Source organism: Panthera tigris, chromosome D2 (genome assembly GCF_018350195.1).
Source record: "Panthera tigris isolate Pti1 chromosome D2, P.tigris_Pti1_mat1.1, whole genome shotgun sequence".
NCBI lineage: Eukaryota > Metazoa > Chordata > Mammalia > Carnivora > Felidae > Panthera > Panthera tigris.
In genome coordinates, this window is record NC_056670.1 from 11795560 (window position 1) to 11822243 (window position 26684).

The 26684-nt window shown below is 45.4% G+C and overlaps 1 protein-coding gene across 3 annotated transcripts in view; it reads right to left on the reverse strand.

Annotated features, from left to right (window-relative positions):
• MTR (5-methyltetrahydrofolate-homocysteine methyltransferase) overlaps positions 1 to 26684 on the reverse strand; it is a 131143-nt gene that overhangs the window by 75450 nt on the left and 29009 nt on the right. For all 3 annotated transcript variants that reach the window (XM_042961189.1, XM_042961188.1, XM_042961190.1), the window contains exons 10-16: positions 26311 to 26372; positions 24320 to 24387; positions 21377 to 21456; positions 18559 to 18671; positions 15019 to 15159; positions 12325 to 12510; positions 207 to 386 (exon numbers count right to left, since the gene is read on the reverse strand). In XM_042961189.1, coding sequence (XP_042817123.1) covers positions 207 to 386; positions 12325 to 12510; positions 15019 to 15159; positions 18559 to 18671; positions 21377 to 21456; positions 24320 to 24387; positions 26311 to 26372 — 830 coding nt within the window. The remainder of the gene's footprint in view (positions 1 to 206; positions 387 to 12324; positions 12511 to 15018; positions 15160 to 18558; positions 18672 to 21376; positions 21457 to 24319; positions 24388 to 26310; positions 26373 to 26684) is intronic.

Genomic DNA, 26684 nt, shown 5'->3' on the forward strand with positions numbered 1-26684 from the left:
CTCCAGTATGTATGTTATACTCCATAGTGTAAAACACATACGTGAAAAATAAAAAAGGCCCCTAAATTTCCGAAAACCAATTTACTACCTGAGAGTAAAATGTCGACATTCCCAGCCAATGATCATGTAGCTCCAACTACTCACTGGAGCCATGGGATAAATGTGAGGGATGTCTTGGGGAGGAAAGAGAAAACATCCATACTTACTTTAATGATTTTTGTGGCGTGGATAAAATTAACAGCATACAGGTTATGTTCTTCCATCCCAGTACCAATCGTGAGGATATTAGGGTCAAAGATGATGTCATTTGGATTAAAGCCCAGTTTTTTCACAAGTAGATGGTAGGCCCGGATGCACACTCTGATTTTGGCATCCGTTTCTGTCGCCTGGGGAAGGGAGGAAAAGACGTAATTTGAGATAGAAAAATGAAGTGTTATCTATGAAAGCAGAAGCACATTTCACTTGTCGAAGGCACTCGGGTACCAATGCTTGGGTTTTACAGACTGTCGCCAGCACAACAGCTACACTGAGTCCGTGAAAATAAAATCTCACACACACACATGTGGTATATTAATAAATAAGCTTCTTAAAAAATACACACACACGGTAAAAACTCAAACGCTACTGAGGAACAAATTAACGAGTCAGCGTCCCTCCTGTCGAGATCTGCCTGCAGCACCTTAACTCATCACCCAGGCAACACTTCTGAAGGGTTTCTGGCATTTTCCTGCTCCAATACTCCACAAAGATGCAAGAATCCCCACCTTCTTCCCCACCCCCCATGCACTGGCTAATTAACGTGTGCCTTAAATCATAAATGTAAATAGAATCCATATTACTCTTCAGAACGGTGACACTAGAAAGCAAGGAACAGATTCCAGCAAGACTCAAAACTCCCAGCTGCTGCCCCTCAAGCCTTACAGCCAGGGCTCACGTCTCCGGGTTTATTTCCTAACGTTTGCTCTCATCTACTCTACTCTTCCCCCTGCTCCTCTGATGGTCTGGACACCTGCCAAGCTTCTACGTTAGAGCGAAATGCACTGCTGCCACTGCCGGGGACACACAGGGACATGGCTCTGTGCTTCGCATCACACACGTCCCAGCCCAGACAGCTCTTTCCAGTTTGGCCTTCCTTACCGTCCCCTCAGCCACCCTGCCTGTTTCCCCCATCCCATCCCCCTCGTGGCACCTCTTTCTAGAAATGGCATTTATTTGGCAACTTATTATTCTTATGTTTTATTATTTATTAACTTGTTGAGCCAGAACACCAGTCCTGCTGTATCCCCTGTGCCTAGAACTGTGCCTGCCAAAGTATGTGCTCAATACTGTTTACTGAATCAACACTTTTACTCAAAGCCCTTCTGAACTTTGTGATGGAGACTATCTTCAGACCAAATTTACAGCCTCAACACAGGGCTTATTCAACAAATTACATTCTGAGTTATTTTAAATATTTTTTTAAAATATTTATTTTTGAGAGACAGTGTGAGTGGGGGAGGGGCAGAGAGGGAGAGAGGGAAAGAGGGAGAGAGGGAGAGAGGGAAAGAGGGAGAGAGGGAGAGAGGGAGAGAGGGAGAGAGGGAGGGAGGGAGAGAGGGAGGAAGAGAGAGAATCCCAAGCAGGCTCCACACTTTCAGCACACAGCCCAAGGCAGGGCTCAAACCCACAAACAGTGAGATCGTGACCTGAGCCAAAACAAGAGTCGGATGTTCAACTGACTGAGCCACCCAGGTGGCTCACCCAGGTGATTTCTTGCATAAAAAATCAAATCTGCTCTGAAGAAAAACTGAACACTTGCTATCATGACAATCCAAAAAAATAAGCCACACACAATTCTGTGTGCAAAATGTTACTGACAAATGGCCAACACCACTGAACTACGTGTTGAGTCTACAAGCTATTTTGAGGGAGGGCGCCCTTGCCTAGACGTGGGCACTAAGTGTCCTGACCTCCAGAGAGCAAGCTCTCCAGGTGAGCACACAGATGAGGGCCACTCAGAGAGACCCCACCCCCCAGAAAAGGCACGGTCGGGAATTACACAAAGAACTCACCCTTAGATCCAGGCTTTCAATAGCTTGCCTACTTTGGTATTCTTTCAACTGTTCCCTTTGGTTTCCAATCTCTCCCGGCGTCCTGCAGCTGGTGGGGTTAGGTGTCACCTCAGCTGGTTCAGTGCCCCCATGACTCAGCAGGACCAAGGGCCAAGGGAAAGGGAGACAGGAGTGGGCTCTGTGGCCCCACCGCTCCAGGCTTTAGGGAAGGTGGCAAGCTCTCTTCTTCCCTAAATGAATTTCTTCAACAACTTACTCCTTCAGTTAGAGTGACAAGGTTAAGGCCAAGATGTAGGCCTGGAGAAAGCAGTCAGGAGCAGGTCGTCCAGGGCTGGCTTTAGTCTTGGACTTTGGTTCACCCTTCACCAGTGAGCCCAATAAGGGTTCTAGCTTCTAGGTTCATGGCCCAGCCAAGCTCCTTAAAAGAGGAGGCAGAGGGGCCTGGGGCTACCAGCACTGCCAGTGTCTCTTACAGCCTAGTTTGATTGGTAGGTCAAGAGATCCAGGTCCTGCTCACTTCTCTGAGCCACGAATGACACGCGGCCAAGTGTGGAAGGCTTAGGGTGTCGTGCGCAGGCGAGCAGGGAAGCCCAGCCGTGTGCCAGGAGGCAGCGTTGCCCACGGAACAAGCAGGAGGGTCCTCACAGGGCAGGAATTCGTTATTCGGGCCAGAACAGAATCACCAACTCTCAGCCCCGTAAGGATACATCCTTGTCAAACTGTTCCTGTAGCACCTGGAATAGTCCCGTCACATTAACAGACACTCAACTCCCGGCCGTTGAATAAACAAATGAATCTAAGAATGAACAGAGGCTCGGTGTGCAGACCTTTGCAGGAAGCAGGTCATATCACGTTAGATTCGCCAGGATTTTTTCTGTCATGTTCCTCAACCAGGGTTAGGAGATAAACACGCTAGCAAGCTACAGTCATGCCAGAGGATCTCACAGGATCCAGAAGAGAGGTCCAGGGAAAGAAGAGAACGGGAGCCTCCCTCTGTTCACAAGGGTTCTACACTCTGGTCACACACTGTCATCTGTGGGGCTCCTTGTGTGTTTTCTAATACCTGGACCTCCCCCTAGACCGGTTAGATCAGGACCTTGAGAAGAGAGCTAAGCAACGATATCTTTAGGAGCCCCTGGCGATTCTCCCGTAAAGCCAAGCTGGGGTCCTGGATCAGTGAGGCGGCACCTTTTCAGGTCAAGCGATGAGAAAACCTCAGGGATGAGTCCACAAATCTCAGGGTCAAGAAGGAAGGAATAAAGGCCATTTATGATCTCGCCATCTACCCGATTTACTCTTAGGCTGCAGAAAGCCGGACAGCCATCAGTAGGCAGATGCTTTAGTTAAGAATGAGCAGGAGGCCCATCCCGCTGCCATGAAATCCAAGCCAGAAGTGATAGGGACATGGGTGCCACCATCAGCAGGGCACCGATGAGTCAGAAGGAAGAAACCTGAAGAAAGAAGTTTACAAGGAAAAACACTCTGGCTTTCCAAAACCACAGAGGGCGTGGGCTTAGTTCAGAAGCCTTCTGAGTGGATTCTCCATGGTGGCAAATGTGCGGACGGACACAGGCAGCCACGGGCAGATGTTAGGAAACCCAGCATCACGAGGGCAGAAGTGAAGGCCAGGGGTGAAGACGGTGGAGACCCTGCCCACGGTGGAGGAGTGCACTGGGGTCGCTGGAAATGCAAGGCCAACCTGGAGGGCCCCTGGTTCACCCCTCGCCTGAAGGAAGGGAGGGGTGCCCCTGGCACAGCTCATGCGCAAGGCAGAAAATCTGGATGCCAGGGACTCAGACTTTGAGGGGGAAATGGACAAGACGGGAGACAGGGCAATGAGACACAGAGACAATCTCCACAGTATGCTAACACTAGGGAGGACAGGGTCTCAGATGTGACCACTGGGGACACAGCAGATGAGGAAATCAGAGGCCAGACTCATTTGTGTAGTCATGATCATGATCCAACGCCTGCCCGTGGCTTTTTCTCCAGAAACTACAGATAGAAGCCGCGTGCTGGAAAACCGTACTCTGCAAGGCCAATGCTAAGGCCCAGGTGAAGCAGCACCATTTCCTAGCTAGGGCCAAGCGACCCCATTCAAATCTTCTCCATCACAAAGAGGAAAGCCAGGCGCGCTGGGAAGCCAGAGCCTGAGCTGGAGGTCCCCCAGCTGTGCTGTTATTCCTGTGAGGTAACGAGTGTCCCAGGCTCCGTGGAGGCCTGGGGACCAAGAGAGGCGTGGAGGCCTTCTGTTCCTCACATCCCTGTCATGAACTCCCGCCTCCGAAAGCAATCTGGAAAAGTCTTTGCAAGGACTTCAGACCTATAGTCCACCTGAGAAGGAAAGGCCCAAGAACAGAAATATCCAATCACGTAAGCTTAACTGGGCAGTGGTGACCTCTCCATAGCCACTGAATAGGAGGCCTCTGAAATGCAGAAATACTTGTAGGATGTTAACAAAGCTTGGAGAGGATCAGAGGAGAAAACGTTGAGAATGAGCTCCTAGGCGTGGGTCAACTACCTTCAGCAAGGTAAAAATAAAGGGAAAACTGAGAACTATTACTTCCCTTTCCTAGAACCATTTACGATACCATGGTGCATAGCTTCCTGGAAAATACAAGACATTCAACTGAAAAACGGTATCAATTTATCTAAATTCAACAGAGAAGCTGTCATGAAATAAAAATCTAAAAGATCATTACCAAAGGAGAAATATTTACGAAAGGAAAAAATAAGCCAACCACAACAACAAAGTGACACAAAACACCTAGGAAGGTTCCCGAAATTCTCTATTTAAGAAAAACTATAAAACCTCATTAATAATAACTGGAAAGACATCCTATGCTCCTAAATGACAACTAGGAATATTGCTAAGATATCATCATACTCTAGGTTAGGGTTAAATTTTAATCAATATCCCAATGGGGCTTTATTTCTCCATAAGTTGGAAAATTATCTTCAAATCATTTAACAGAGGAAAATGTGAATATAACGGATGCATTTATAGGATACTGATCCTTTGAAATTAGTTTGCACACGTGCAAACAAAAATGATATAAGCCCATCCTTTTAGGTGATAATTATATTTCTAAGAAACCTCACATTATCAAAAATTATTCTATCAAAATAATCATTTCAATTAGAAAAGGAAAATTAAATCTAGTAGTAGTAATAACATTATTTTCCCATAGAAATTTCAAGGATAAAGGAGTTAAAATAACAGGCAATCAAAACTATGAACATCAGCAAAAGACAAAGAAACACTTCCTTATTTGCCTTTTACTCCAGAAGTCTCAGGGCCAGAGCCCCCTCAGCCACATCCGACCTTGACCTCGCAGTTTTCAGTGCAACATGAATCACAAACATAAACCGAAGACGGCAGCCAGATACTGCAACAAAAGCAGGCGTGAGTTCCCCCTTCTGTTCAGTTCCAACAGTTTTTCCATTTAAGAGAGAGGCTTTCGGGGCGTCTGGGTGGCTCAGTTGGTTAAGCGTCAACTCTTGATTTCAGCTCAGGTCATGATCTCACGGGGGTTCGAGCCCCGCGTCGGGCTCTGCGCTGATGGTGCAGAGCCTGCTTGGGATTCTGTCTCCCCCCTCTCTCTGCCTCTCCCTCTCCCTCTCTCTCTCTCTCTCTCAAAAACAAATGTTTAAGAGAAAGGCTTTCTCCTTAGAAGCAACCATGTCATCCAAGCAAAGCAAATCTTGGTTCTTAACTGTTTCTACACCCAAGAGTGTGAGGAGAATTCACTGACAGAAGACATGCCTTTACAATAACCAAAATATCTGTATTGTTGGCTTCTGAGCTTTGCAAATACGTGAATTTTTTTTGTTTTGTTCTTTGTAATTTCTTATAATTCTTCAGTAAACATATATGTCTATAATCATACAGAAAAATTATTTTTAAATAGGGAAAGCAGTATTTAAAAGGAATCTTTAGTTCTACTGTCTTATAGTAACAATTATTTTCCTTTACAGCATTTTCTTCTGATCTTTATTAAATGTAGTTTTTACGTTGTCATGTATACAGTGTCTAAATAATTTTTGGTTTTATGTTTTTTATTTACATTTTATAAGCACTGTCACCCTGCCATAGTCTTCGTAATTAATATTTGAATACTCTGAATAATATCCCAACAGAATGATGTAATCTAAGCTAACAATTTCTCTCCAGCTGGGCATTTAGGTGTCTTTTTCTTCAATAAAGCTGGTGAAAAATCTTTGCGTATATAGTGTTCTTAATGCTGTCGAATTCTTTTATTGGGATAATTTCCCAGAAATGAGATCATTAGCTCAAAGGGTATGAACGTTTTTATATGTCTTGGCAGGTATTACGGCATCTTTCAAAAGGACCGTCCCAGCCTGATACTAGGCTCTAGGATGAATAAGCTTTCTGTTTCTACTGCTGTACCAGCACAGGCCTTGATCATTTTTAAGTTTACTTTCACCGACTTAGTACAGATAAAACATTACCTTAATATCGCTCTAATCTGCATTCTTTCGTAACTAGGTTAAAACGATTCTTTCCCTACACTTGCTTTTTACTTCTAGTCACATTCAAATCTACATTGGGAAAGCTCGTTCTCAGACCAGACCGGACACTGTGCAATGCGAACGGACAAAGCATGGGGTAAGTTACACAGGACTTGGAAACACGCATCAGTATTCAAACTGGCAGATCAGGGATCCGAACTACCTCCAGCACGTCCTAACCATCTGACCTTGACTCACTCTAACATGGGAGGACAGCTACCCCCAGGTGGTTGCTCCGAGGACCGAGATACACGCTGCTGGTTTCCAATCACAGTATACACATCACCTCTAAGGCCTCAAAATTCCTGAAGCCAGATTTAAGAAACAAAACAAATGAGCCAAGGAACGAAAACAAGAAAGGGACAGGCTAGGCAAGAAATAGACTCTTGTTAACTACAGGGAACACGCCGACAGTTACCAGAAGGGAGGTGGGTGGGGAGACGGGTGAAAGAGGTGATGGGGATTAAGGAGGGCACTCGAGGCGAGGCGCACAGGGTGATGTACGGAATTGCCAAATCCCTACATGGTACATCTAACACGAATGTAACGCTGTATGTTAACTATACTGGAATTTAAAATTTAAAAAAAATTACTTAGCCCAGGTCTCACCCCAGACCACACGAGCCAGGAACCAAAAGTGGGGAGTCCAGGGCTGTGCATGGTTTTTAAAAGCCCCGGCAGAGACCCCTTCTCCATGGAGGCTGCCGGCTACACACAGACTGGCTACACACAGACGCACTGCTGGCAAAGCACACGACACTGCATTCCCATTCTGAGCTGACCTTGCTGCCTGCTTCACTGAGAAAACAAGCAGTTACAGACTCCCCCGGAACACCGCCTAGCATGCCTCTGGATCTGCACACTTCCAACTTCGCTCCCGCAGTGTGAGCACACTGCCCCCCCCCCCCCAACCTGCACACTGATTGCCGGCCCTCCCCACTTACAAGGTCACAGAGCTAGCAAACACCCACTTTCCCTGGTGCATTAATTCCTCTTTCTCTACCAGATCAATCCCATCGGCTTGCAAACACATATCGTCACATCATCTGTCTACACACACACACACGCACGCGCGCCCTTTCTTAACCCCCTACCCATCTCTGGTTTCCACGCTATTCCTCTGTTCCCCTTTAAAGCAAAACTCTTCAAAAAAGGTTGTTTACACCTGCTGCCTCCAATTCTCCTATTCTCTCTTGAACCCACTCCAATTAAGCTTTCATCTCCTTGGAAACAGTACAGCAAGATCATCAACTACCCCAGTTCTAAATCCAGTGATAAATTCTTTGTCTCATCCTACTTGATCTAACCACAGCTCTTTAAAATAGCTCATCGGGCCCTTCTTGCTTGTTCTTCACTTGGCTTCCCAGTGAAACCCGTCTTCTGGTTCCTCTCCTACCAAACGGGCTGCTCCTCCTCGAACTCTTCTCATGGGGTCTCCTCCTCTCCCCGGCCCTGAGCACTGCAGCTCCAAGATGCACTTGGTCCTGGGACCTCTGCTCTACAGTCATTCCTTTGGAGACAGTCGTCCTGCTTTAAATCCCACCTATGTACAAATTATTCCCAAGTACTGTACATCCAACATGTTTATGTTGACCGGTGTGTGTGTGACCTGTGTTTTTATTTCTTACTCCCTGTGCACCCTAAAAATGCACATTGCACATTTATGCCCTATCTTCCTAGGGCCTGGCACACACCAGGGGCTCAAGATGCACTTGAAAGAATTAAAGCCAGTATCTGCCTCCATCAACTAATAACAGATTTCTATACCAATTTCTTACAGAACACTTAGATAACAAAAAGAGAAAGAGCTCCTAGAAATAAGACTCGATAGAGAGTCTGGAGAATAAATACAGGTGTAGAAATCTCACACTGAGCACAGCAAAATGCTAGGGCTGAAAAAAACAGGAAAGAAAAGAAAATTAGGCAACCTTTCCAAAACATGCAATATCTGAATACCACATGTGCGAAAAGAGAACATAAAAACATTCAAGAAAACCTGCTGCAACTGTGGCCTCAAGTTTCCCAAATCAAAAGAGACCACTGAGTGTACCTCATGAGAGATGGCTCATCATCAAGAGATTTCAGAACACCATGGACAGAGAAGATCCGAGAAGCATCCAGAAAGTAGGAAAATAAATAGGTTTCACAATAAAGAACGAAGGGTTAGAACAGCCCTAGTGGAAACCAGAAGACCATGTTTTCAAAGCAAAGGGGAAAGAATTCCAAGCCTCTATCCTATACCCCCTTCCAACTGTCGATTAGTATAAAAGTAGAATACAGCCATTTTCAGACACGTAGGGTTCAAAAAATTTTACCGCCATGTTTTCTTTCTTAGGAAGGTGACAGAGAATGCACTTCACCACAGGAGAGCTCAAACCAAGAATGAGGCAGGGGCACCCAGGTGGCTCAGTCGGTTGAGTGTCCAACTTCGGCTCAGGTCATGATCTCCCAGTCTGTGAGTTCGAGCCCCGCATCAGGCTCTGTCCTTACAGCTCTGTGCCTGGAGCCTGCTTTGGATTCTGTGTCTCCCTCTTTCTCTGCCCCTCTCCTGCTCACACTCTCTCTCAAAAATAAATAAACATTAAAAAATGTCTTAATTAAAAAAAAAAAAAGAATGAGGCAATTAGGAGATCTAAAAATCTAAGGGAGGAGTAAGAGGAATACCCAGGAGGACGGCGAGGGACGCTTCACAGGGCCAGCTGCCAGTCAGACTACGACCTTCCCAGACTGTGTCAGAAGACCTGAAGACAGCATTCCTCAAGAAATTTAAATGACCATCTTCTGACTGTGTTTGGATACACTGGATACTGGAAATTTACACAACTAGAGGATATCTTGAAAATAAACTGTATGAGAAACAAAGCAGACGGAAAGTACTGATTTCACAGAAAGCAAACAGGGTGCAGGAAAGAAAAGGAACTGTCGCATACGACCACATGTCTGGGCTTGTACGTTGCTTAGTGACGTGAGCACCGAAAATAGTCACAACTAAAATTAACCGTAGTGGGAGGATGGGGGGGATACAAGTAAAGATGTGTGAAGTGGGGGTACAGAGGATAGTAAAAACGCCAAACTCATCCCCACTATAGAGAGGCAATAAATAATACCTAAAACTGGGATTCGAAGACAAGGAGGGAACTGCTGTGAGTATCAGATAAAAGCAGACATGGTTGCCGCTGGGGGGCTAGAGGGCTGGAGGCTTCTGGGTTTTAGAAAAACCCACACAGCGGTAGTTGCCTCTGTAACTACCTACATAGACATCTTAGGTAAAAATAAAAACAATGCCAGAAGGTCTCACCACACTGAACTGGCAGGGGAAGAGGCCTGGATAACAACTTTGCAGAAGGAGGACTTAACGGTACGTGTCCAAATGTTAAACACCCGCACATCCGAGGACAACCATTTCCCAGAGGAAATAGCTGAATGAATTCGGGAATTTGCCGGCCATGTTCCTTTCACTAAAAAATTAGAAACAACTGTAATGTCATTCAATATCAGACTAAGGAAAACACACAATCCTGGAATCTAACGCAACCATGAGAGACGGAGTTATAACTCATATTTACCAAGACAGGAAGATGCCGATACTCTGCCGAGTCGGGGGAAGGTTCCAGAACGGCAGGTGTAAATTCACTTACATAAAATGTTTAATTCTCGAGAACTTCTCCTCTTTTCCTAAATGGTCCCACGGCTTTCTCGTTTAGTTCAGGTTTTTAATGTGTTTCCTCTTCAGAAGGACTTTCTGAGGTGGCTTTTTCTAAAACAGCCAACTCTTCCCCGGATAGCCTTACCCTGGGTTCTTTCACCCGACCACTTAGCAAAGACGCCGGTGAATGACACCAGATCCGGGCTCAAATCCTAGCACCAGCCACCTGTGTGACAACAGGGACGCAAGCTCTTTGGTTTCCTCACGTGGAATACGAAAAAAATAATAAAACATAGCCAACACTTCTATGCTGGGGCAAAAAGCTGATTTAACGTGCGTAGCGTGCCTGCTTGGTAGGAGTCAAGGTTCAATACATGTCCATTACCAAAATCATCTCTTTTGCACTCTTCTGGATTATTTGAATTTTTCTCCTAGTGAAAACATATCTTTTGGACAACATCGGTAACACTTCAGTCACAAACAATTTTACTCTAAAACTACAAAAAGCAGAGAAAGGAAAGAAAAAGGACATATAATTGCACTACTCGTCAGTCATACAAAATAAGAAGTCAGTATGTCCCGATCTGAAACCACGCCTACCCTCCAGTTAACTGGCGTTTTTTTCCCTCAGCTTATACAGACACACATGTATCCACATAAGTCTTGTTTTATTAAATAAAACCGGGATCATGCTGCCTTTTTTCCCCATTTTTCGATATATTGTGGACCTGGTTCCACACCTCATCCCGTTTAGCCGGTACGCAGTGCTCTGTGCGGCATCCGCTACTCATGGACTGTCAGACTCTTTGCCAGTTTCTGCTACCATAACACCACGAGGAGCTTGAACACGTACCTTTACGTATCAACCTATTATGAGATTCCTGGGGTCGGGGGGTGGTGGGGGCTGACTCACAAGGGATGGAATTTTTTTTTCATTGTTTTTAAAAAATACTGAAGACACACAAAAATGGTTCTAAAAGTCACGTGAGGTATAAGGCATCAATACAACATAATCACTGCACACCCTTCGCTCGCTTGACATTATGTTTCAAGCTTCCCACTGCCCCTCCCTGATACCGTGGCAGGGACGTGACGAGAGGAGCCATTTGACAGCATGATCCCGGTTTTATTTAATAAAACAAGACTTATGTGGATACATGTATGCCTGTATAAGCTGAGGAAAAAAACGCCAGTTAACTGGAGGGTAGGCGTGGTTTCAGATCGGGACATACTGACTTCTTATTCTGTATGACTGACGAGTAGTGGAATTATATGTCCTTTTTCTTTCCTTTCTCTGCTTTTTGTAGTTTTAGAGTAAAATTGTTTGTGACTAAAGTGTTACTGATTTTGTCCAAAAGATATGTTTTCACTAGGAGAAAAATTCAAATAATCCAGAAGAGTGCAAAAGAGATTTTTCTCTTTGGTTAAAAAAATAAATATCCTATTAATGCTTCATTTTTTATTTCCTTAATCACTACAAACTATAGTATCTTCTCCTAGATTTATTAGCTCTTTGCTTTTCTTTTTCTATAAACTGCTTATTCACTTCCTTTGTCTAGACTTCTTTTGGCTTGATTTGGGTGTTTTATTTTCCAATTTACAGAAACGTTGCATGTTGGCGATGTTAACCCGCTGCTACCACTCATGTTGCAGATGATACCATGTCCTTCACCCCAGAAACTTAAACATTTTCAGGCGGATACCTCTATTAATTTTCCTCCTGGCTTCCCAAGTTTAGATGGGTAATTGCCCATATACTCCTCAGAATTTTGTTTTTTCCGTTAAGATCGTTCACTGACGTAGGCTGCGTTTTAGGATACGGTGGGAAACAGGGCTCTACTTTATTTTCTTCCAAACGCACAGCCAGTCGGTCTAATAGCATTCACTGAATAATACCTTCCTCAACTGATACAAAGACTTCAGAATATATCAGATTTTCCTACTTGTAGCGACGAGTATCTGTACACGTGCATGACTTGTGTATCCACCCGTGCACACCCACATGGTACTTATGGTGTTCTGGACTCTACTGTCTTCCGCTGCCTGGTCTAGCCCGTGTAACGCGATGGAGCTCAGTCCAAAGTCCTCACTCACCTGCCCTTCTTCATCAAACGCCATGACCACCACAGCAGCTCCAAACTTCTTAATCTTTCTAGCCTTCTCCAGGAAGTCGCCCTCGCCCTCCTTCAGACTAATGCTATTGACAATGCACTTCCCTTGGCAGCATTTCAGCCCAGCTTCAATCACAGCAAAATTGGAGGAGTCGATGCACAAGGGCACCTGAGATCAGAAGGGCAAGAAAAGTCACAGAAAAATTACAAGTCACTACAAACTCCCACCCAAGGGCTCCCAAATATTCCTTATTTCTTATTTAGGAAAACAACAAATAATAGTAGTGTGGCAGAAAGAGGATTTTAAGGTAGTCGTTCTTAATGCCCAAAATACTTGGGAGTGACTCCAGTCTTACAAGAGACCCCACGTAGAAACCAGGAATTTATAAATCAAAGATCACGACTAAACACTGGAATGAAACCACTGAGGTCAGCTCACCGGCTTCATTTCCAGGTTACGCTTTCGAGTGCCTAAACTAAATCTCCAACAGGATTCAGAAAATCCCTGATCTGACTCTGGGGTTAATGCTCAGCCTTGTACACCCCTGGGAACAGCCTTCCAGCCAAGTTATTCAAATTCAATCTTCCCTTTAGAAAATCAAGTTCTTGGGGTGCCCGGGTGGCTCAGTCGGTTAAGCATCTGACTTCAGTTCAGGTCATGATCTTATGGTCCTTGAGTCTGAGCCCCACATCGGGCTCTGCACTGACAGTTCAGAGCCTGGAGCCTGCTTCGGATTCTGTGTCTCCCTCTCTCTCCGCCCCCTCCCATGCTTACACCCTGACTCATTCTCACAAATAAATAAACATTAAAATTTTTTTTAAAAAGAGAAAGAAAAGAAAATCAATTTCCTGACTGGGGGCGGGGGTGTTTAGAAGAGTTCTAGAAGTAGAAGCGTTTTACTATTAGAAAGGAAAAGATGTAATATTTAATAAAAGCATATAACTAAAATAAAAGACAAAACTGGAACGCACAGATGAGAACGGGTTCATTTTTAACAGTCTCTGTGCATTCGTGCCTCTGTTCCAGGAAAAGTAAAAGTAAGTAAGGGCTCCAAGGCAGGACTAGCTTCAAGCAAAGAAATGAAAGAGGGCAGCTGATCTAAGCTCCATTACTTAAAGTGACGCCCACGTCAGGCCCCGTGCTAGACTGGGGGGCACTGATGGAGCAGGAGGCTCCCGGGCTTCCCCAAGCTTGTTAAGATAAACGACTAGACACACAGTGCCATGAAGTGTGGGTAACGTGGGGGCAGGTGAGCAGCATGTCTCGGAGGCACCTCGCCTCCCAAGGGCACCTAGGGCAGAGAGAGAGCAGGGCGGGAGAATGCAGGGAAGGTTCCCAGGGCAGTCGGCTCGTCCGTAGGCCACTCTTCCAAAGCAGAGCATGACGGAACGAGGGAGCCATCGACTCTGCTCTTTCTCACCACACTGGCAGTGACAGGTTTGCTAGGAAAGGGGTCAGGCACCAGTGACGATACCAGGCCCACTTTCTAAACCGCTGGCTGAGTTTGGTGTCCCGGCTGTGCTGGTAATATGGGCTAGTCACACGTTTTTATGCTCGACTCCAGTCGTTCATAATTTGGTCTCAAGTAAATTGTGGTAGGAGGTCAAAACCAGGAGAGATCAAGACAAAATTACTGGACCAATCAGAACAGTAATTCATAAGGTCTTCGGTTACTTAAGGCTGGTCCTTGTTGAGGCACTCCTATGTTCACGATTCACGAGTCAGACAAAGCAGCGGAAAGAAACTCGGGTCAACAGTCAGCAGACTTGCCTGGGACCGTGAGGAGAGTCTTCCGACCCCAGTAGAGCCCCCTTCCCACCGCTCAGCAGATAAAAAGCTGCTCCCCCTCTCATTCTGATGGACTCGGAACAAGTCATTTGGTTTCTCCGCACCTTAAATTCTCAAAATATTTACTCCCAGAGGAGTGACAGGGCTTTTTACTGAGGAGTTTTAAGACACAAATGAAAGACGGGTCGATGTAATTCACTGCTTACCACAAGATGTCTAACTTAAGCGTTTGCCATGGGCCTAATGAAAAGCAGACAGCCTCGTCCCTCAAAGCACTAGGAAGTTTCCTTTAAGAAGAACTTCACAAATCACTTCTCACCACAAATTCAATGGTAGAAAATGAAGTAAAATGTTTAAAGATTTTAGAATCCATCTAAAAAATATTTTTTAAACTGGACACAATTAACTTTCATCTTTTAAAGAACAAATGTAAAAGCTCACATAGAATGCTTCAATTTAATCTTGTTTTATAATTTTGTTTACTCTGATAAGCCCAAATGGGTCTCTTCTTCCTGCAATAAAGAAGAACTGGCTGAGCGCCCCTGTGTTAGAAATGGAACCCATGACTTGGTAAAAGCGGGTAATTGCATCCTTCAGAGACATGGTAAGCAGGTTCCTAGGCCATCCCGATATCAGAGGAAACTCAATTCTTGTGAGCAATTCCAGAAGCCTTGGAAACAGCCGAGCTGAAGTCACAGCTCTCTCTGGTTTATATCAAAAGGCTGCCATTAAAGGAGAAACTGACAATCAGAAACTGTTGGGTGTTCACCGTAAGAAACCAGAAAACCAGTGTATGAGAGGACAGACCCATGGGACAAATGACAAGGTTAAATGAGTGACAGAGTGAGGGCAGGTGAACTCCCTTGGGGAATAAACATTTTGTACAACCTTGGCAATGTCAGGCTCAGAAGCAATAAAGTTGCAAAATCTGGTCATTGCACTTGTACCATCCAGCATCCCATCATCCATGTTGATATCCAACACCTGGGCTCCCATTTCCACCTGCACTTTGGCAATGCTCAGAGCTTCCTGAGGAAAGAATGCCAGAGGAGGCAGCATTAGGAGAGGGCGACCCGAGAGAAGGCAGGCAAAGTCATCCCTACCTTCCCGGCAGTCCTTCCAAATCAGACTAGACTGGCCAGCCACCCCAACCCTGGGCCCGCTCTCCTCCCACCAATCATCACAGACGGATGACTGACCCTTCTCTAACATCTCCTCCATCACATAATTTCATCACTCGGAATCCACCAAGGTGCTGTTTTTCCTGCCATAGAGAAGCTACACTCCCCAGCCTGGTGTCCCAGGCCTGCCGTGACCTGGCCCCGTCTTCTTACCTAACTGAACTCCCCCATTCCTCCCCTCCTGGTTCCCTTCACCCAGCCACGTCTTTTCCACTTCCGAGTCACAGGTCACATCGTCCCCCTGCTTGAAATACAATCTCCTTCCCTTCTATACTGTTGAGGACCCAGCTCAAGCCCCATCTCCTCCAAAAGAAGTCCTCAGAGAAACCATCCAAAACTTCTGTTGCTCTTCAGTGTTTGCCAAGACATGCAAAGCATGTTGCCGCCTATTGGTAAGAGTTACATGAAATAGGAGTTAAATAAAACTCAGCAGATTTTTATACTGGAAGGTTTTTCAAATCCTGTAATACACTATTATGCACTGCAAATATCCAAGAACAGGATATAATACGCAGCATTTCCCATTTACGACCATTTAAGGAATATCTTGTAGGATCAGTGTTCCAGAGAACATCCTTCAGGTGGGAAACACTGCTTATTCCACAACGCTCTGCCGCCTCCCAACTTCTGTGACAGCTGTGATCATTATGGCATGGTTTACGACATCATCCTGTCCTCGTGATTTCAGGAGTATCAGCTTATTCCTCAAAATAGAGCGTTAAGTGTTTAGGACTCTAGAAAGGTCCTGCTTTCCTGCTCTCCTCTGAACAATGCTGGGCAAAATATACACGTTCTATAAATGCTAATTGATAAAACAGAGTTTATTTTGGGTCTTCACAGTCCACTTCATAACGTAATAAAATAAGTAAGGATAAAATCAACGGTAGCTTCTGATGTTGTCCTAATTTTTCCCTGGCTTAAGCAAGCCACATAGAAACTGTCAAGGCATCACTATGATAGAGCAGACATGGGAGCCTCTGGCATTGCCCGAGGAAAGACCATTCGTGATGACCCAAGGTTACACGGGAAAAAGACGACAACAAAATTCATAATCAAAACCAAAAAGTGTTTTCCAGCACGCGTCCCCATCCCTATCCTGGAAGGGCTCGCACCTGGCCGGGGGCGGACGACACCGGCCCACAGAACAGCTGGCAGTGCTGCCCCACTCGGGGTGAGTCCAGCGCCAAGGCTGCCCGAGCAGCAGGGAAGGGCCAGGTCTCTGCGAACTGAAATGGAGGAAGCCACCCGAGAGGGAGAGTCTTCGGCTGGCCCCTGGGGGACAGACTGGGGGAAGCAGAGAGGAGACGGGGCAACCTGGCAAGACTGGCGATCAAGAGAGTCGGACAGCAGAGATGCCAACACCCCGCCTCTCTATTCCAGAAGAGTCACGGAGTGAGAGCGTGGAGGTCCGAGCCTCCCACACGGGCTCACTACGATGAAGTCATGTGTACAAGGTGAGCAACACTCAGCACTGGGGTTTCTTTTAGGCCAGTGCTCTTCCCAGCAAACCGCCAAGCCTTGAGGGATCGTTACTTCAAGGGAAATTAGAATCAAATAAGGAGTCACCCCTACTGATCCCATTCCAGCCTCCACCGCCTCCTCGTCCTGTGGACTCTAGGCAGAGACAGCAGAGAACACTGGGGGTCTATCACTTACTTGACGGAAAACAACAGGCAAGTAGTTTAACTTGCCCCAAAGGCCCATCGGTAAGATGGGGATAATAATAATACCCATCTCACAGGTCTGTGTGGGTTCAACAGTGACGTAAAGTGCTGAGCACCACGACTGGCCCATAGTAAGACCTTACTAAAACAAAAAATTTTTTTAATGTTTGTTTATTTTTGAGAGACAGAGAAAGTGCGCACAAGCGGGGGAGGGGCAGAGAGAGAGGGAGACACAGAATCCGAAGCAGGCTCCAGGTTCTGAGCTGTCAGCACAGAGCCCGATGCGGGGCTCGAACTCACGAACCGTGAGATCATGACCTGAGCTGAAGTCAGACTTAAGCGACTGGGGCACCCAGGCGCCCCTAAATGCTAGACACTGTTACCCCCATCTGCTTGCATCTTCTTAAAATACCCTCTGTTCTCAGTGTCAAATCTGTCAAATCTGAGGGCTGAAAGGGACGCTACAGAATGACCCTAAGAATCAAAACATAAATAGAAACATGGAACGCCGTAGAACCACAAAGGCTCATGAGGATTTTAGAGGGGAAGAGACATGTAAAAAAAAAAGGCACGGCATGGGGGAGGGAGGGGCAGGGCAGAAGCAAGCCTCCTGGAATATTCGAATGACAGACCAGGATATGAGGGAGGTCTGGTGCCTGCATGGAGAGAACTGAAGAGTTGCCTAAGGAGTTTGGATTTTATCCCATCTGCAAAAAAATGTCACCCTGTGGCAGCTTCTGGCCTGGGGTGACAGAAGCACACAGTGGCAGCGAGCAGCACAGGGAAAAAGACTGACACGATGGCCAGGAACCGGCTAAGAGGCTCGGCTGGAGGGCCGCAAAGGATGGCAGACGGGCCCTTTCTCGGTGAGTAAAACTAAGTCCGGTTTGATACTGGTGTCTGGAAGACCTACTTCCTAAAGCAAAACCTCGGTGACAGCTGATGATAAGATAAATCAGACTAAACTCCTCCAATTTTAACTTCTGATTTTAATAAGGAAAAAAAAAATCTATCCAGATGCTTAGGGGAGGCACTTTTGGGATCAGATTTTGCTTACGCGCAGGGTGACTGAGCCTGAAAATACTGTGGCTAAACTATCACGTAAACTTTCCAAGACAGGGGCCTCGTCCTTCTTTTCTGTTTGCTTGTCTGTGTCAGTCCAGAGCCAGCAGAATCAGAAACACTACGAGTCACTTGGTTGATGCGGTCATGAGGAAGTGGACAGGAATTTTCTCGGCTTCCTCTTTCCCTAGAAGGATTTGTGAGAGGCCAAAATGAAGAGTACCCTCAAATTTTTAAATTTATCTCACAATTAACAGAAAAGGTCGGAACGCGGATCCCTCCCATCTCACCCCACTTCACATCCCCAGGGAGGTTCTTTTGGACCAACGTTAGTAAGAACGGCTTCGGTCTCCCGAAGCCTCCCCTCCCAGCTGCCCGGCCCGCTGCCAACACGCATGACCGTTCTCCTCACAGTCCCCACCGCGCTGCAAATCACTCTCTCAGAGGCAGAGGGGTTTCACTGACAGGCCGTCTAGCCGACGACATGGCAGTTGCCTCAAGGGTCTTACTAAGATGCTCACTTCATAGTTTCCTGCCATGATGAGTTTAGCAAACCTCCTGGATCCTGCCACGTTACAGCGCTCTCCAATGTTAACAAAGTTGGTGTACGGTCCGATCCTGAAGGGCTCTAGACCTTAAAAGGAGAAGCATTTTGAGAACTTTCTGGAAATTCACATGATGATACGAGACAGACAGAAAACAAGCGCTTTCATGAGAAAGAAAAGTTTTAGCGGCACAGCGCACCTGGCTACACAGGACGCCTAACGCGGGGGGTGAGGAAGGACCACGGCCTTCTTCCCCCAGAAATCTTTAAACATGACAAAGCTGTATGTTACGGCTGCACTTACAACCACAACTCTCAAAAGAAGTATTTCAGGGCTTTTCAGTTCAAAATTTTTCTAAGGAACTGCATCATACCAGCTTTGATAAACAAGGAAAAATTATCATCATACCCCTATTTCACCAAGAGTGTGGGGCCAAGGCCGGGAGGTCAGGAGCCAAAGGATTGCTCGCAGCTGGCCACTTGGAGATCAGCGGGAAGCCAGCCGGGGCAAGCTTCCTTCATCCCCCCGGCAGCGTGCTCAGAACTCTACCTGCTGTCTTTGACCCAGAGGCCAAGAGCCCGGGACCAGCAAGGTCGGACTGGGTCACCAGGAAGGACCCAGGATGAGCCCTGGGAGACCGGAGTCGCCACGGCACACCCTCCACTCGTGAGCGGACTCTGGGAAACGCAACTCGGGCTGTCTGCACCTCTTGCCTTATTTGCCAAGGGGACGTAACATCTCCCCTGGTACGGGCCACGTTAGGGGCAAATACCAGCTTTACAATTAGGAACACATTAACCGAGGTAAAAAGCAACAGGCGGTGCAAAGTTATCACTACAGAAAACGCTGTTATCTGTTTCTGTTCTAATGATATTTAAAGCACGAGGAGACAGGGTCTGGCAGGATCTGGGGACGGCCAGCCCCGGGTTCCAAGCCCCGTCCAGCTATTTCAGCACACAGACCAGGGCCGCTTCTTTTGTGGCCTCTGATTGTATAAAAGAGAGACATAAAAGGATGTTTTTTCACACTTTTTTCATACATTTCATAGCAATATTGTAAAAACGAGACTAGATAATACTGATAAGCATAAAATTAGCATCTGCAGTCATCGCTGGTGTTGTTAATGAGAGAAAATGGCTTTTGCATCCTTTGCCAAAGCACTGGTTGAAAAGGAACAAGATATCGGGGAGAGGAAAATAATGAATACAAGATGAGTAATTATGAAGGTCTTCCAGACTGGTTAACAGACTGGGGAGACAACCCTTCCCAGTTCTGTCTTATGATTTCTTCCCACTGGTAGTGACTCTCCACGTGAACCTCGGGGTACCCCTGATCCGGAGGCAGACGCCAAGGTTCGCAGGGCAGGCAAACAGGGGTGCCAACATTTACGTGCTGAGGGGGACCCTGCGCCACCGCCCTACAAGCATTGTATGCAAAGTGCTTCTCAACTATTATCAATGTGAGGTATCTGACATAAAAGCTACATTTTCCTTACGTCTGCAATCTATAAGAGAACGATTTAAAGGAGTGTGTTGAATGTCATTCTTTTAAAATCTGATTGAAGGTGATTTTTAAAAGCAATTTAGAAATAGCACTGGAAATTCAAATTGGAAGAAGAGGCTTCTTTGATTCTTCCACATAAATTCTTTTTAAAAGTCCTATCTAAAAGGTTCTCTTGTTTTAATCTTGGCAAAAATCAGTAGTCTTAAGATCTAAGGATGAAATCAACTACCCTACCACACCTCTCCCTGGCAGAAGCCACGTTCGGGGGTAAGGGGTGTGCCATCACCCCCTAAATCCCACTCCCTCTAGGCTTGCTCTCCGGCTTCTGGAAAATGAACAGAAAGCCAGGAAGACTGCAGAGGGTTTTTAACCCAACTTCACACTCACTCACTGGGATGAATTCTATGAAATACGTTCTGACTGAGAAAAGGAGGTGCTGCTTTTGCTGTCCTTAGATTTTATTTCAACTTCCTTAGAGGAACATAAGGAACACACATATTTCAATTTTGAGAAATGTTAAATTCTAAGCTATTAGGGTGCATAATTTCCCACGTGCACTATTTGCAGATTCTCTAAGAATCTGTTATTGTATACATATAGCTGTATATCTATAAATATATATACACACACACATTTTTGTTGTTGTTGCTTAAAAATACCATCTAAGAATATGTCATTTTAGTATTGTGGAGAAAATATAAAACTTAAAGTTATTTCTCTAATAGTCGGCATAATGGACTACTTTACTGATGTTCCTTATTTGAACATCAAAACTCATTCCAGAAAAGGGAGGCTGCCCACCTTACAGGACTGATGAGCACCCAACAGAACAGTAACTACACCTCTTTGTAAAGTCCTGAACACACAGCAAATGCAGGATCATGGCAAGAATATCATAGAAGCAAACGATTTCCTAGGAAGAGGCTGCCGTCATTACAAACCACTGTTTGTGGAGGTTTGGAACTTCCAATAACTAACGGCAAATCCGACGATTCAAATGGTTAGCCTGTGGCCGAGAGCGTGTTTTCAAAGCGGTGCGTAACAGAGCCGCGACTGTGTGAGTTCTAATTCTGAGCAGAGACCCCCCGACCTGGGCAAACCACCTGTGCCTTCTGCACATTTCCCACCTCTACTCTCCACTAGAAGCCACTTAAATGCCAGAAAACACGCACGCCTCTTGACCTAAGAAGCAAGTTACTTGGCACACGTATCACCACCGCTCGGAATAAACGTACGGAATTAACCCACAAGTGGTTTCTGAAATCCTAACAATCGTGTCTCTACCACTTACCAGAGAGTAACATATGCTGTTCAAAAACAGTGGCAGGTGGAACTCTAGGCTTACAGTTTTTCACAGCTTCAGCAATTTCCCTGAGTTAAAAGACAAAACACTACATCCATTAATTCAGAAGAAAATAAATTGAATTAAGCTAATTTCCAGCTATGAAATTAAGTCTATTTAACATAATTATGCACATAATTATGTACCTAATTCCAAACGTGCGGCAGCAGCTACGCCTTTTAGTTTTCTCAGCAAGGCCCAAAATGAACGTATAAACTTGAACTTTTCTCTACCTGCCCAGTCTGCTGGGCACTGACTGTACCAGCTTCTGCGCTCAGAGATACAAACTGAGAGATGGATGGGATGGTTTATGCAAATGCCAACAGCAAATCCCCTCCTTTCTTTCCCAAACCCATAGGTGTCCTTCCCTCCATGAACCATGTGCTTGCTTCCTAGTAGTTTGACAGAAAAAAGGCTTCCTCGTAGAAGAGGAGCACACAGCAGACGGGGTGCCACGAGTGCAGGCCTGTGTTTTAGGTCTGTTTTCTCCAAGCATAGGCACACAGTAGGGAGGGCATATAGTAATAAATCACTTAAAACCCCAAAAATAATTACTCTCAAAAATTTGCTTTGATTGTGCACACACTTCTTAACCTTACTGGCTGTAGTAAATCATGTCTTAGATCAACTTGGAAAAATCAGTCTACTCCACTAAATTTATCAGGACCTGTATGAAATGCTCACTCTGCTGACCTAGATTAGTATGCAGATGCCCCAGAAGAAGCAGCAGGAGAGGATGTGCGTGCACACACACACACACACACACACACACACACACACAGGTGAGTAGACAGAGATAGAAACATATATGCCTACATGTATATACACACAATCACACAGGTATTTTTTTTTAATGTTATTTTTGAGAGAGAGACAGAGACATAGTGCGAACGGGGCAGAGACAGAGGGAGACACAGAATCTGAAACAGGCTCCAGGTTCCTAGCTGTCAGCACAGAGCCTGATGTGAGGTTCAAACTCACAGACTGTGAGATCCTGACCTAAGCTGAAGTTGGACGCTTAACTGACTGAGCCTTCCAGGCAGCCCACCCCACAGGTATTTTTAAAACAACTCTCTTTAGGGGTGCCTGGGTGACTCCGTCGGTTGAGCATCTGTCTTTGGCTCAGGTCATGATCTCACAGTTCATGAGTTTGAGCCCCACATCAGGCTCCACGCTGACAGTGTGGAGCCTGCTTGGGATTCTCTATTTCCCCCCCTCTCTCTGCCCCTCCCCTGTTCATGCTCTCTAAATAAAACTTTAAAAAATAAATAAATAAAAACAAAACAACTCTTTTTAAAAAGGAGAGGATAACCTTAAAAACAAAAGGAGACCGAAAGATATACTATATTCAACTACTGATAGCTTTTAGATATTATTTAAAAGATGTTTTAAAAATTACATAGGCTTGGGGCGCCTGGGTGGCTCAGTCAGTCAAGCAGTTAAGCGTCCGACTTCGGCTCAGGTCATCTCACAGTTCGTGGTTCAAGCCCCGTGTTGGGCTCTATGCTGACAGCTCAGAGCCTGGAGCCTGCTTCAGATTCTGTGCCTCCCTCTCTCTCTGCCTGTCCCCTGCTCATGCTCGGTCTCTCTCTGTCTCAAAAATAAATAAAAACATTAAAAAAAAAATTACATAGGCTCTTGCGGTGCCTGGGTTGCTCAGTAGGATGAGCATCTGACTTCGCCTCAGGTCATGATCTCATGGTTGAGTGTTCGAGCCCCGCGTCAGGCTCTGTGCTAACAGCTCTGAGCCTGGAGCCCGCTTCGGATTCTGGGTCTCCCTCTTTCTCTGCCCCTCCCCTGCTCAATGCTCTGTCTCACTCTATCTCAAAAATAAATACAAACATTAAAAACAAATAAATAAATAAAAATAAAAATTATATAGGCTATTAACAGAGTCTATCACAGAAGCCAACAAAAACAGTGAAATGTTAGATACATCAGAACAGTGGACATATCATGTGCACAGACTCAGCACAGTGGGATGACTGGCTCAAAACCGACCGTCACTCTAGGGAAAAAGCAAGTTACAAACAGTCCTAAACTGTATCCTATCTCACTGAATTGCAAGCCTCTTTAAGCCACACACTGGCAAGGACTTGAACACATGCTCTCCTTCACACCCTGTCCCTCAGATGCTCGCTCAACAACACGGGTTAGGCCAATGACCGGGCGACTTCTCTTGACCTCAAGGAGCTTGGTTGTCTTGTCGTCTTTTCCTTCCATGAGAGAACTAATGGGGATGTGTGTTTGCCCACAGAAAATATGAGCTGTCCTTCCTTGACTTTCCGAATATTAGTCAGGTATTTATGGATAGAATATCGTGATGGAATTTGCTTTACAATGTTCTCAGGGGAAAAAATTGGGAAATAGATAAAAAAAAAGAAAGAAAAGCAAAATACTGAAAATTATGGAAACTCTGTCACAGGCACATGGGGATTCATTTTATTAATCTTCCTTTGTTTTTGGAATTTGTCACAGTATAAAGGTATCTTAGTTTGCGGGGCTGCCATAATGAAATACCACAAGACTGAGTAGCTGAAACGGCAGAAATTTTTTTCTCGAAGTTCTAGAAGCTAGAAGTCTGAGAAGAAGGTGTTGGCAGAGCTGGTCGCCTCTCTGGCTCGCAGATGTCTTCCTCTCCCTATGTGTTCACAGGGTCCCTTCCTCTGTGCGACTGTGTCCTCATCTCTTCTTACAAAGACACCAGTTATGTTGGATTAGGGCCAACCCATATGATCTCATTTCACCTGAATCGTCTCTTTGAAGATCCTATCTCCAAATACAGTCACTTCAAAGGAACTGGGAGGTTGGGACTTCAACATACGAATTTTGGGGGGTGGGGACACAATTCATCCCACAACAAAAGGTAAAATACTTAGAAATGATTACCACCTGATATGATCTGGTGTCGTACCACAGCACCCACCAACTATATTGACCAAGCCATCCACAGCAAAGGCCTGCATTTAGGAAAAGAAACAGTTTCAGAGTCCGTCTGAATTCGAAATTCACCACCACCACTTCAGCAGAAAAGAGATCTACATTTCATAAATGAATGTTTCACTAAAAAGAGGGCTAAACATAATCCAAGATACAAAGCTTTCACATGCCTTAGATAGGTTTAAAGCAGGGAACATAGCTCAGATAACTATGAAATCCTTTGTACCATTTAAAATGTGATGATGTAATCATTTGCCTACTTGGACATAATAAAGACCTTTTTTTTACCTATATACTGAGCGGAATCACATGATGAGCTGGATAGCACATCAAATAACACATGAAGTACAAACCAGCTTTTACATTTACATTAATATAAAATTTTATGGGGGTGCCTGGGTGGCTCAGTCGGTTAAGCATCCGACTTTGGCTCAGGTCACGATCTCACAGTTGGGGAGTCCGAGCCCCACGTCAGGCTCTGTGCTGACAGCTCGGAGCCTGGAGCCTGCTTCGCGTTCTGTGTCTCCCTCTCTCTCTCTGCCCCTCCCCCACTTGTGCTCTGTCTCTCTCTCAAAAATGAATCAACATTTAAAAATTTTTTAATTAGGGGCGCCTGGGTGGCTCAGTCGGTTAAGCGTCCGACTTCAGCTCAGGTCACGATCTCGCAGTCCGTGAGTTCGAGCCCCATGTCGGGCTCTGGGCTGATGGCTCGGAGCCTGGAGCCTGCTTCCAATTCTGTGTCTCCCTCTCTCTCTGCCCCTCCCCTGTTCATGCTCTGTCTCTCTCTGTCTCAAAAATAAAAATTAACATTAAAAAAAAAATTTTTTTTTAATTAATTTAAAATTTTAAAGAATTAAAAATTCAGCTCCTCAGTCACATCTCAAGCTCTCGGCACACAGCAGTGGCTGCATACTGGACAGTGTGGTGTAGAATTTAACCACACGCTAGTTAGGGAAGGACAGGAACTTAAACAGGAAGTCAAGGAACTGAGATGTCGGAGAACTGGAAAGATCATCTAGAAAGGTCTTGAAGTCTCAAGAATTAAGTCAGAAATCATTTAGGAGATAATGTTAATGAGTCAGAAGCTAAAACTTCAAGGAATGAGGAAAAGAGACCCAGGAGTTAGTGGGTGGTACGGTCCTAAGACCTGGGATTCAAAGGTGGGAGGTATGCGGGCAAGAAGGTATCCTTGTGACAACAGGGAGCAAGAAGACATTAACGCTCCCCAACAGTATGCTTGAGGCAAAGTGGGGGAGGGGAGCCACCACGTGAGGGCCTTGCAGAGAACAGCCTAGTTTCAATGAGTTCGGGTTGGACCTGACTGGGAATTTTGCAACAGACACCAGTGCCTGATGGGAAGAAAAATGCTGTCATCAAGCCCCTCCCTCTGCCTCCACCACCTTAATTCAGAGTAGTTAAGCCATTTTTTTGTTTGTTTGTTTTTAATGTTTATTTATTTTGAGAGAGAGAGGGGCGCCTGGGTGGCTCAGTCGGTTAAGTGTCCGACTTCGGCTCAGGTCATGGTCTTGTGGTTTGTGAGTTTGAGCCCCACGTGGGCTCTGTGCTGACAGCTCATGCTCTCTCTCTCTCAAAAAGAAATAAAAATTAAAAAACAAATTTTTTTTTAAAGAGAGAGAGAGCAGGGGCGGGGCGAGAGAGAGAGGGAGACAGAGAATCCCAAGCAGGTCCCATGCTGTCAGCACAGAGCCCAATGCAGGGCTCAATCCCATGAACTGTGAGATCATGACCTGAGCCAAAATCAAGAGTCGGACACTTAACAGAATGAACCACCCAGGCACCCAGAGTAGTTCAGCTTTTGTTATACATACACCGGGATTGCTTTAGCAGAAAATTTTAAGTTTTCTAAATATTCTCTAGATACTCTAAATCTAAGATTTCATTTCTCTATCTCTTAAAAACTGAAGGGAAAGAGAATGGTTAACCTTTAGTTGCACGGCCATCATGTGTGGAGTTTCATCGTAGTCACCGAAAGTGTTGGGAAGACCTAGGAAAGCAGATTACAAGCATTATTGAAAATCGCCTTGACGCGTAGACTAATGTTGGCGAAGGCTTTGGGTTTAAAAGTGAGAAAAGTTTATAATTATATGATGATTGCTTGCAAAATCAAACTATAATTCTTAATAATGAACACAGTAAATGAAGAGGTATCACACCCCCACCCCCCAAAAAACCACAGAGGCAAATAAACAGAGACTATTTCTCTTCCATCTGAAAGAAGAGTCACCACCCCCAGCCCCTTCCCATGAAGGAAACTCAATCTCGTCAGCTAGCTGCTTGGGGGCGGGGGTTAGGAGAG